Below are 12,256 nucleotides of genomic sequence, written 5' to 3'. Positions count from 1 at the left end.
GATGTTGATGCTTATTGTTGGATTTATTTATACGGGTCAAATTGGCATATTATGGGTGATTATTGATCGGGGCGGTTGGGCTAAGATGCTAGCGGTAGCTTTCACTTGTTGTCATAGCAACTGCAAACATCCGGAGTTAGCGGAGCCTAGCGACTTGTTTATATCGGCTACCCTAACCCAACCCTATATATATATTTATAACGTGGCAAATTTGCCCCTTTTTTCTCTGAAAATTGCTCTGTTGTTTTTTTTTTTGTCATAGATTACAGTTTGATGGTTGAAATATTTATTTTCATTGTGTTTATCATGGGAACCTTCCATAAACTCTACTCTACTCTGTGTGTGTGTGTGTGTGTGTGTGTGTGTGTGTGTGTGTGTGTGTGTGTGTGTGTGTGTGTGCGTTCACATTGCATTAAGGGGTGCAGGCTTGCGAAACATTTGCACACGTTGACACATGTTCATGTTTACTGTCGAAGGGACAGCATGTGCACATATGTCATGTTGATTAAATGTTTGCCAAAGTGGCTTTTGACCAGCTGCCTGTTCACCGTCTCCGTGTTAGTGCACTGAATGGCTGCTAATGGCACACACACACACACATACACACACACACACACACTGTGTGTGTGAGAACAGTCTGGCCTTTCAGAAACAAAAACCTCCCGCTCCCGAGTATTTCAACATGTCCAAGCCCTTTTCTCGTAAAAACCTCGCTGGCTTACAAACACGTACTCGGCCCCTCCCTCCCTCGCTGTCGACTTCGTGTTCCAGGAAGAGAAAGTTGTAACGCTGTGTTTTTACAAGGTTACATGGTATGTTTTCATCCGATGTCACGTATTTAAAATCAAGCCGGCAACAGGCGAGCCTTGTGAAAGACACGTGTGTGTAATGGAGCAAGAATGTCATTGCAGGGGGAAACATATATAATCATTACAATAATATAGCAGTAAGCATTATCATTTATTTACTGCTATTATTTACTCAGTTATTATTAAATACTATTTACATATTTCTAGGTACATATATGTATATAATTACTCGTGTAGATGGGATATCCGTTTATTTACTTTACTTTTAGACACTTAAGTTTTTATTTCTGAATATATTTTTGGATGTCTAAAGGAGGAAAAAGAAAAAACAAAAGTATTGGAGTAATGTTCTCTTACATTGTATGCTTTAAATGTTGCTTTTTCATCCCCTGGAATCAACAGCAAGGAAAACAACTAACTGTCATTAATGTATGTAATTACGACGGTGTATCAGGGCCACTGTAGGAAAAAAAGGAAAAAACAGAGCCGAGAGAGTTGGGCAATATTCAGAGGGGAAAAAAGTCGCAAATTTGCACATTTATAAAGTCCAAATTGTCATCTTATGGGTGATAATTGATCGGGCAGTTGGGCTAAGATGCTAGCGGTAGCTTCCACTTGTCATAGAGGAAGTAAACAAGTTGCTTGAGTGGATGTTTGCCGTTGCTATGACAACAAGTGAACGCTACCGCTAGCATCTTAGCCCAACCACCCCGATCAATAAACACCCATAAGATGACAACATGTCCTCATATGAATAAAAGCAACAATAAGCATCAACATCATCACCCTAAGGACCTTAACGAGGCGTTGTCACACGATGGGATGTTAGCTAGCATAGATGCAGTTAGCTTGTAATACAGTAGCAAATCTGCCACTTAAGTCCTCAGTCCTGAGTTTTCCTCAGAATATTGTCCCCTCACTCGGCTTCGTTTTTATTTATTTATTTATTTTTTCCCTACAGTGGCCCTAAAATGCCACCCTATGTGATAATAATGAAACAAAATAATAATAATATATAATCATTTACACTTTGGACATCAAACGTGTAACGTTGACGCTGCTTGAATGTCAAAGGCAGTAAAAAATGCGAAACAAACAAAATGTCACCACGGATAACACGGAGCGCCGAGCCTCAAAGATGACATCCTTTAAAAACGCTGCAGCTGGCATGACCCGATGCGTATTAATCACTCAGCACATGTTCCATCTTGTTCATCCACAACAGCCGGCGGGCCGGGGAGAGGCTTTATTAATCACCACGAACCAACGCTGTCTGTTTACCCTCACAGCAGCACCGCCGGCGCTAAGCCCACGCCCTCCTCGCTGCAGGAAGCTCCGCCCACAGCCGCACAGTCACTCTTCTTCATCATCACTCGTTGACACTTCTGCCGTGTCGGGTGTGATTCGGCCTGATGTTTACAATCGTGTGTGTGGAAACGTGTTTTGAGTCTTAATATTTAGGATATAGATGATATATATATATATATATAATATGAATGTCTGCCACATTTATTTGAATAGCTGTCGAGATGATACTCTTAATAATTCCTCAGCATATTTCTGTATAATCCATTAATCCCTTTTTATGCACTGCATCGGAGGTGGCATTGATCGAATAAACTTGAGGATTTCATGAAATGTGCTGCTTTTTTTTCGGGGGGGCTCGCAAACAAGATGAGTATTGATTCTAATTACGGAGGCAAAGATCCAGATAAACAGTGTAACTTAAAATTCCTGGCACAAACATGTCAAGACCCCCGAGCACACTTGCTTTTTTTGAATCCTCCGATTCTGAAACGTATAAAAAAAAATATATATCAACAAACTGCCTTTAATCATCTCTGGAGATGATGAACGAGTGCTTCTCCTCCCTGCCAGACTCTCGTGGATCATCTCATTAAGTGGCGGGATCCTGGCAGAGATCTCTGCAGACAGCTTGCTATGAGAATGCCGTTAAGCAATTAGACGAGTGACACACCAACAGGCCCTTTCTCTGTATGCTTGTTATCGTGTGAATGGGTCGTCTTGTCTCCTGTAACTGTATGTTAAACACGTTTTCATGCCCCCGAGGCTGATAAAGATATAACATATCATATACAATAGTCTTCCTTATTAAAGTTCCATATATAACAGTACTTTGTAATGATGGATGTACACAATGCTAAGACATTAAAACAGTAATTCATATTTTAATTCTATTTTAGCATTCCTACATCACAATTTCTCAACATATTAAACATACAGGAAGATTTATATTTGCTAAATATAGTTTGTATTCATTTTAAGGTGCATTTTTGGACATATTTAAAAAAAACATTTGGTATCAAATAATTTCGGCGACCCCCCTGCTGTAACTCTGCGGACCCCCCCTAGAGGTCCCGGACCCCCTGTTGAAGATCTCTCCTCTAATGTATAAAATAACTGAAAAGATGAATAAGGAAGATTTAGTCTTGACATTTTGTTTTAAAGGGAAATATACCCGAAATGTATGTGAAATCCACAAAAACAACTTCCCTGTAGTTAAAGAGAGAAACCTAGTATCCAGCAAACATGCAGCTAATTGAATCCCCAGTGAGTGCTCTGGGCTCATTAAACCTTAAAGCCAGACCTCTGTGATCAGTCAGGAACCGAGCAGATGAAAGACCACCAGACTCCGCTTCAGGGCCGAACCACCAGACGCCCCCTCACGCCGGCTCACCGTCTTCATACCTTTTAACAAAAGTTAACGCAGCCTTGAAACCTTGCATGTGTAGCTTTCCCGGCCATATATACATTTTCAGTTTTTTCCCCCTCTCGTTCTACACCTTGAAAGATGAATATTTCATTTTTTGTTTTCTGCCTTTACAACCCCTGAGCATTCCTGCAGAAAGATCAAGCCGGTTCAGTGTGAGGTCAGCGTCGGGGAGTGGAGGTCACTGCTAGTCGGCGCTCCGGGCAAGAGAAAGACGAGAACAGACAAAGCTGCCTTCAGGACAGTGGATCAATTGTGCGTTTCACATATGGGGGAGGGGGGGGGGGATGAGTCAGTAGGATAGAAGGGAGTCAAGAGAGTGGAGATGCCGAGGCCGACCGTGTGGAGGTAGTTGTGTTGGATGTGAGTCCAGGTTGAACGTTTGGGACCGCTGGAGGAGAGAAAGACGTACATTATTCAGGGTTGGTCAGGGTGCTGGAAATCCTTGAAAACACTTGAGTTTTAGTGTGGGGTTTTCAAGGTTTGAAAAGTGCTTGCATGTAGAATAAAGGTCTTGAAATGTGTGTTCTATGTGATGACATATAGAACAGAGAAAAGAAGATGTCCATATTTGAGACTGAAAACAGCATTTTCTGACATTTCTGCATGAAAAATGGCTTTTGATGATGAACAGATGATGAAAATAGTTGGTGATTATATTTCTGTGGATCTGTTAGTGGAATTAGTTTTCCTTTCATTTGTGGTCCTTCTGTAAAAAGCTGTCTCCAAACATCATGTTGGTTGTTTAGAGGACAATAACATCACATTTAATGTGATGAACAAGTGACATAATAAGTAGACTGAATACTGACCATTGGATCGATACACATATGGAGTTTACCACAGCTGGAAGGTGCTGGAAAAGCATGGAAATGCACCTTGAAATGCTTGAAAAGTGCTTGAATTTGACTTTGGAGAAGCTGTAGGAACCCTGATTATTGCCACGCGCAGGAATCGTATTAAAACATCTGCTGTCGGCTCTGCCCACAAATTTGCTGGATTGATTTGCGTCCGTCGAGCAGGTAATTGGTTGTGGGATGTCCTGCTGTGTCATGTGCTCCCCCCCCCTCCTCGCCTCCTTCATCATATCAAACATCCCCAGCAATGAAACGTTCCAGGCCTGATGCACTGCCAAACTCGCCCTGACACTTCCCTTTCATTACCATCCCATCGGATGAGCTCATTTCCACGCCAACGCTGTCATCCCGAGCCAAGCCTGGAGACGGACAGGCATACGCTCCCCAGGACGCGGGCGCCCACGCTCAACCGCTGCTGAGGGGACGCTTGATTTTCGTTTTTTGCAAGTCCAAAAGCCATCAATTGTGTCCATCTTGGCAATTAAGAGCTACGGTTGTCTGTTGTTTAAGTGTGTGTGAGGCTTTGCAGATACCCTCAAGTGAAACAAGCAGTTGCAGGATGGGAAGAGGAAATCAACAAGACGGGGGGATGTAAAGTGATGTGTTGCGGCAGAGAGGTTTGAGCGAGGACGTTTTTGCATTTTTATGGGCAGCGATCTGCAAAGTGCTGTTTCAGCAATCTGGAGGAGCCCAGACCTCATTGAGACGCTGCTCAGATCACAGGCCAGAGATTCTCATGTTCAGCATTTTTTATGATTGCCTCCACTCATATCCACCCGCGTGTATGTAGGAGAGCGTGAGTGCACAAGCGCATACAAGGGAAAGACATCCGTGCAAACACGTTCACCTGCAGCGCCCATAATCACGTTATCAGCCATGTGAAGCAACAATTCATTTGATGCCAATTTTGCTGTTAAATCACCGGTGCATGGAAGATTTGCATTGACATATAACTCTGTGATTCATTTGGATAACAGTGGGAAAAAAAGAAAAACGGAGGCGAGAGAGGGGGCAAAAAACGTGTAAAATGTGTCTTTTTTTCTCTGAATATTGCCCCCTCTCTCGCCTTGTGGCATATAGTCACGTTTACATACAGGTGTATGCCATGAGACGTGTTTATTTAGACGTAGGCCTACTAGACAATGATTTCTAATATCGAACGTGTACATATAGCCGTTATAAACAAGTTGCTTGGTTCAGCTAACACCGGATGTTTGTCGTTGCTTGAGTAAACGCTACCGCTAGCATCTCAACCCAACCACCCCGATCAATAAACATCCATAAGATGACAGCATGGCCTCATATCAATAAAACCAACAATAACCATCAACATCGTCACCCTAAGGACCTTAACGAGGTGTTAAAAAATAAATGCAAATGAAGAAAAAAACAAACAAAAAACTCTCAGCTCCGTTTATTTTAGTTTTTTAGTTTTTAGTTTTAGCTTTGGGGCATTTGATCATGAAAAAACGATAGCGGCGTGAGTTACCTTCACAGGTTGTTTTTGCTGTTGGTGTTTAACCTCAGGGAGGTCCTCATATTTGTGGATGAGTGGATGTGTGTGTTCAGTCTATGGCAATATTAGTGTGAAAAGAAAAGAGTTAAAAGAATGGGAGCGTGTGTTAATATCAGCAGCCTTTCTGAAATATTAATGCAATGTTCACTTTCGTGGTGAATCATTGATGATCTTCTAAAGGCTGAAGTCTCAGCACTTCTCTGTGACGGCCCGTTATCATCCCTCCTTAAACCCTTTTTACTCACTAAAAAAACACATTCCGCCGCTAACAAGCTGTCGCTGTAAACATGCCGGTTGCTAGAATTAGCTCATTTGTTTTGCCGGCTCTAAACAAATGAGTAACTGGCCAATTAGTCTAACCTCTCTGCAACCTAATAATAACAATATTAATGGATTACCTCAGACTGCTGAATCATTTCCATTAACTCACTATTCACTTTGGGGTTTTTATTGGTAACTGTTGATAAATTGTGGTACTTGTCAATGACCTTCAACAGATGGAGTATAAAGAAATAATTATTGATAGCGCTCTGCGTGCCGTACTCCGATAAACAAAGGGGATAGAACTGATTTCCAAAAGAATACCTGTTCAGAACCATAAACAGCCAAGTGATCCGCCGCACGGGAATCATTTTAAAGTGTTAAATCAATTCATTCCAGAGCCTCGACGCCTTTGATGCGTCATGATACTTGGCTGCGTCGGCCCAAAAAAACAAACACTTGTGTGTCTATTATGCTAAATTAAAATTCTTCCCGTCTGTATCAGACAGCTGCTGGAACCATTAGCCTCCCTGACATCAGCTCAACAACAGCTCTGACTGAAATCAACGGCTGTAATCCCCTCCGAGCGAGCCAGGGATTAAAGGTCCGGCTCACTGTGCCTCTCCAGTTCAGTTTTATTACAAGGCCATGCTCAATCATATTCACATTTCAAAATGTTCTCCATCACAGAAGAACATGAAAGGCTGTGTCATATTTTTTTCACATATGATTGCATAATGGAGCTTGTTAATGTTTTCCATGCAACATGTTCTCTCTTGTGACAAACAAGGCCCTAATGTTTCTTATTTTAGTTTGTCGAAACGACACGGTTCAGTTTGCAGATTTCTGACATTGATGGACGACATGAAAAACAAAACTACAAACCAAACAGGAGCGTCTGTTTGTTTGTTTTTAGTTTATTTGACTTGTGGAAGAAATGTTGTGTTTGTTGGGGTTTTTTGTCTGATTAGTCAGCAGGAACGTGGAAAAAAATAACTACAGGCCCGTTTTATTTTCATAAAGCGTGGTGGAAGGGTGTAGCCGGGTCCGAGGAAGTACCCATTAGGTTTTAGAGTGGCCGCATAACCTTCTAGTTGTCCTCCATATAGTTTAATTACATATTGTTACCAGGAACAATAAAGACTCCAACAATAACACAAGCCAAATAAAGCTATATAACATCAAAACATCTTCTCCGTCTCTCTACAACCAACTTGATATCTGCCTCTGTTTGACACCAATGTTCCCATTTCTTCTTCTCTCACAGCTACACCGGCAGAGTTGTAGGAAACGGTCTGCATGCCCAGAGGCAAAACCCAGAGGTCAAAGTTCGCAGCCCAAACCCGACACTGGCCGAGGTCAAGGAGAGGCTGGAGCTCTTTAACCAGGTAGGACTTCTCTCATCAGTAATACAGATACACATGTACACGTGTGTGTGTGTGTGTTCACCATGTAAAGAATATAGTGTTTGTTCAACCATGTCACACATAATCTGAGACACCAGTAATCTGAGGTTCCAGTAATCTGAGATACCAGTAATCTGAGATACCAATAATCTGAGGTTCCAGTAATATGAGATACCAGTAATCTGAGATACCAATAATCTGAGGTTCCAGTAATATGAGATACCAGTAATCTGAGACACCAGTAATCTGAGACACCAGTAATCTGAGGTTCCAGTAATCTGAGATACCAATAATCTGAGACACCAGTAATCTGAGGTTCCAGTAATCTGAGATACCACTAATCTGAGATACCAGTAATCTGAGATACAAGTAAACTGAGATACCACTAATCTGAGATACCAATTGTCTGAGATACCACTAATCTGAGATACCAGTAATCTGAGGTTCCAGTAATCTGAGATACCAGTAATCTGAGACACCAGTAATCTGATATACCAGTAATCTGAGACACCAGTAATCTGAGGTACCAATAATCTGAGACATCAGTGATCTGAGATACCAGTAATCTGAGATACCAGTTATCTGAGACACCAATAATCTGAGATACCAGTAATATGAGACTATACAAGTAATCTGAGATACCAGTAATCTGGGACTATACCAGCTCACTACAATCACTCCTTATGGCAGTGAGGAGGGATAATGTTCTTGATTGGCCTCAATGTTAACTGATAGTTTTAGTGTTGCCTTGTTTAAAATGGATACAACAGTCAGTATTATGTAACCAGCAGCACCAGTGATGGGGGGGGGGGATGACATTGCCATTTCCCACCAAAATCCAAAGAACTGTTTTCAGATATCAAAGATAAATGAAAAGGATAGTTGGCTGAAAGGAAGATGATGACAAAAAAGAGAAAAAAGTGAATTACTGTGGAAAGGAGGGAGGAAAATAAAAAAAGAGATGAAAGGCGGGAGCAAAAGGTCATGAATGAGTGACAGATAGGCCGAGATGACACAAGCAGCTTCAAAGTGACACTGTTTGTCATGTAGATGGGGTTTTAGGGCTGAAAGGGCCGAGAAGAAAAGGGCCATTTCACACAGTCCCTAGAGGCCATTTGAGGAGACAAACGCACCAGGATTCAGTTCCCCTGTCCCCCCCAGCCCTTTTGTTGCCCCTAAACACTGTCCACTGATAGCACACCGGGCATATTCTGCCCTCTATCTCTATATCTTTCTTTCACCCGTATCTGCCCTTTCTGCTCCTCGTTGAATGCCGAATCCTCTAATACACCGAGAAGACTTTGTCAGGATACCACCTTATCATTACCTGCACACCTCCTCCTCCTCCTATCCTTATTACTCATGTCTGTATATTTATTTTCCATCTTGTGTATCTCGCGTCTATCATGCCGTCCACCCCGTTTGCCCTCAGACAGCTCAAGATCATTTTCATGTCCCCGATCCACCGCAACCCATTGTGTCGCCGCGTGGCTGTCAAGTACCCTGTTGTCATGGCAACCGCGCCGAAGTCTGAAAAAGGCGAGTGTTCTGTTGACATTTTAACGGGTTTTTCTTTTTTAAAAAGCCTACCTTGAATCTCGAACCAGCCGGCGGGGCTCCGGCTCGGCTGTGCTTTTGTGTTTCGTGCCAGATAAGAGCGACGGATCACAGGAGTGTCAAACAGCGTGATGTGATGCCGCAGAAACAGCCGGAGTGGTTCGAACCACTGAGTGCAGGGATACAGCTTAGTCACGAATGACCCGACGACCTTTCATAGCTGCATGTATACATTTGAATAAAGCATCAGTCTTTGTTAAAAAAAAGTTGGCTTAAAGGTTCTCTATGCAGAATATGTCGTGGGGTCCCTCTGTGTGTGTTGTTATCCCAGCTTCTCTGTTAGCGTGGTTAGCTTCTTGATTTGCTCCTCCGGTTCCCCTGTAGGTAAATACTGTAACCGCCAGCTTGACCCATCGCCATGGTGACAGCCACAATGAGCACTTTCTAAATATAGATCTGTGACTGCTACTATTCCTGCTAACCATCCAGATAGAAAGTAATGATGTTCAGAATTAGAAGCCAACAACTAGAACAGACTCATTACTGCAGCGCGCTGAGAGGCACGCTCTGTAAATACTGTTGTAGCACTCCATAGCAACCCACATTACTACAACACAATCCAATCAAAGTGTCATCTCTCTGTCTGGGTCTGTCTTTCTCTCCTGGCCTGTAGTCAGGTCATTGTTATTTTTACATAATTAATATGGGAAGAAATCTATGAGGATGTATAGGGGAAAAAAACAGAGCCGAGAGAGGGGGGGCAATATTCAGAGAAAAAAAAGTAGCAAATCTGCGACTTTATTAAGATAAGATTTGAGGTGTTTATTGATCGGGGCAGTTGGGCTAAGATGTTAGCGGTAGCTTTCAAGTGAACTTTATAAAAATCAGTTCAGATTCAAATGAAATCTTTCTGAACCCACATCTGGATCCATCTCCAAATTACCAACTTTGCAGCCTTTTAGGATTAAGTTGATCACTGTTCAATCAGGGAGCAGTTTTTACACAATTAAATCATCGTTGATCCATTCAGTTTACATTTTGTTTCTGCAGACTGGATCGTTTGGCACCGAATTAGCCGGATAATTGTGGATTTGAACTGCACAATGAGTTAGTTATAGAAGCTTAAAGCATATGGACAAATGGATGATAGAGCGATTAGTATTTAATTAGAAATCACTGTGTGGGGAAGTTAGAAAAGTCCTCCTCTGAGAAATAAAAAACCCAGTACCCTGCTCCCAGTAGGTAGTTCAGGGTGACTGGGACTACAGACGATCCCAGTAAACACTGAGCTGACTCGGTTCTGTCTATTTAGAGCCATTGAAGCCACAGTAAAAGGCAAGTTGGTGGAAAGAACTACTGCTTACACATTTAAATAAATGCAATACTTTTAAAAAAGTATGTCTGTTGTTATTAAACAGCAGGACATTTCAAAGCCGGGCTTCCTCACAATGAGAATAATAATAAATTGACCCTGGACCATGGAAGAAAGATGTTTCCTATGGACTAATCAAACTAAAGACCTGGTTCTTTATGTGCTTTTATCCGGACAAAAAAACCCACTTTGAGTTCCAGGCGTTCACAGTGAGGACGTTTTTTTGAGAAGTTCTTCCTTTGAAGTGGTGAAGACTTATACAAACGGATCTCTTTGGGGTTAAGGTTTTGGATTTTTGCGTCATTGTTGGAAGGAAAATTAGGCGTCTGTGTATGTTTCTGCTTTCCTACTTTGGGTTGTTATTACTACATTACCGTACCACTAAAAATACACACACACTGGATTTAAAACTGCATGTATATTATCTCTCTTTTTTTATGTACTTAAAAGGTATTGCAGGTATTTCAATGAATCTGTAATCCAAGCTTTTTCCCCTGAATTTGAATAACCTCCGTTTCAGGGATTAGTGCGGTTAAAGACATGTATATTTTTTTACCTAGTTGGACCCGGAGAGCTCTGTGGCACTAAGAGGATTTGGAGAAACTGCTGCTGATGTATCACAGACTCTGACCCGTCATCTACCCGCGGCATTCTCCTGTTAAAGTGTGTGTGTGTGTGTGTGTGTGTGTGTGTGTGTGTGTGTGTGTGTGTGTGAGACAGAGGTATCCTACACAGTTGCACATTTGCATCTACACATCGCCGTAGAATTAAATATCTAAAAGCTGGAATTAACACACACATAAAAAGAAAGCACACAGGACGAGTGTAATCTCCTGACCTCCTATAAAACGCTCCATTAAGTGAGTAGGCCCAAGTTACAGCCCCTCCTCCCCCTCTGACTATCCTCTTCCTCTCTCTCTCTTTCTGACGGTAAATATTGCTAATGTGGACAATAAATGTTTCAAAGTGGATTTTTGACACCCGGCCATCGGTCCAGCTGTTTTTGGGCGGGGATCTTTCTTTTCCTTACAATGGTCTATCTGTTTCCATGCGAGTGTCGAGTCCATGTCATTTGTCAGTTTGTCAATTTGCACTTTGGCAAAATGAAAAAGTCAGTGGCAGCCCGGTGGGGTGTAATACAATAAAAAACACCCTTTTCCTCTGCGGGACAAAACATGCGAACACAGACGCCGTCATTAGAAGACGGTGGAAGCTGGTTAGCAGCTGAGAGAGTTGGAACACCCCCCCCCCCCCCCAGTATTAAAACTACAGTGTTGGGAGGCCGGTTGTGTGTGTGATTGATGAGACTACACTGCTCTCAACGTGTGACGACGCCTCGTTAAGGTCCTTACGGTGATTGCTGGTTTTATTTGAGGACAAACTCTCATCAGGTATTTATTAATCGGGGGCGGTTGGGTTGTTGTCATAGCAACGGCAAACATCCGGTGTTAGCGGAACCAAGCAACTTGTTTATATCGCCTATATATATTTATAAAGTGGCAGATTTGCTCGGCTCCCTTTTTTCTTTTTATTCCCTACAGTCGCCCTAATACGCCGTCGTACTTTAGACAGTTTAATATGGAGTTCCTCCTTGATGTCTGACGCCCGTAGAAGTCAGAAAGCGTCTGAGCTTCAGAGAGTTACTGGAGTCCGGGGATGAAGAGAGAGCTCGGTCTGAGCTGGCAGCCGTCACAGGGAGGGGACAGATTCTTTCCACTTGAAGACGATGATGGAGCGCTGCTGCTGC

The 12,256-nt window shown here is 42.4% G+C and overlaps 1 protein-coding gene across 2 annotated transcripts in view; it reads left to right on the top strand.

Annotated features, from left to right (window-relative positions):
• Nucleotides 1-12,256, top strand: part of gpc5c (glypican 5c) — a 98,096-nt gene that overhangs the window by 58,561 nt on the left and 27,279 nt on the right. For both annotated transcript variants that reach the window (XM_084008152.1, XM_084008151.1), the window contains one exon: nt 7,442-7,562. In XM_084008152.1, coding sequence (XP_083864278.1) covers nt 7,442-7,562 — 121 coding nt within the window. The remainder of the gene's footprint in view (nt 1-7,441; nt 7,563-12,256) is intronic.

Source organism: Eutrigla gurnardus (genome assembly GCF_963514095.1).
Source record: "Eutrigla gurnardus genome assembly, chromosome: 4".
In the NCBI taxonomy this organism is placed as follows: Eukaryota; Metazoa; Chordata; class Actinopteri; order Perciformes; family Triglidae; genus Eutrigla; species Eutrigla gurnardus.
This window is presented reverse-complemented; position numbering and strand designations above follow the sequence as displayed.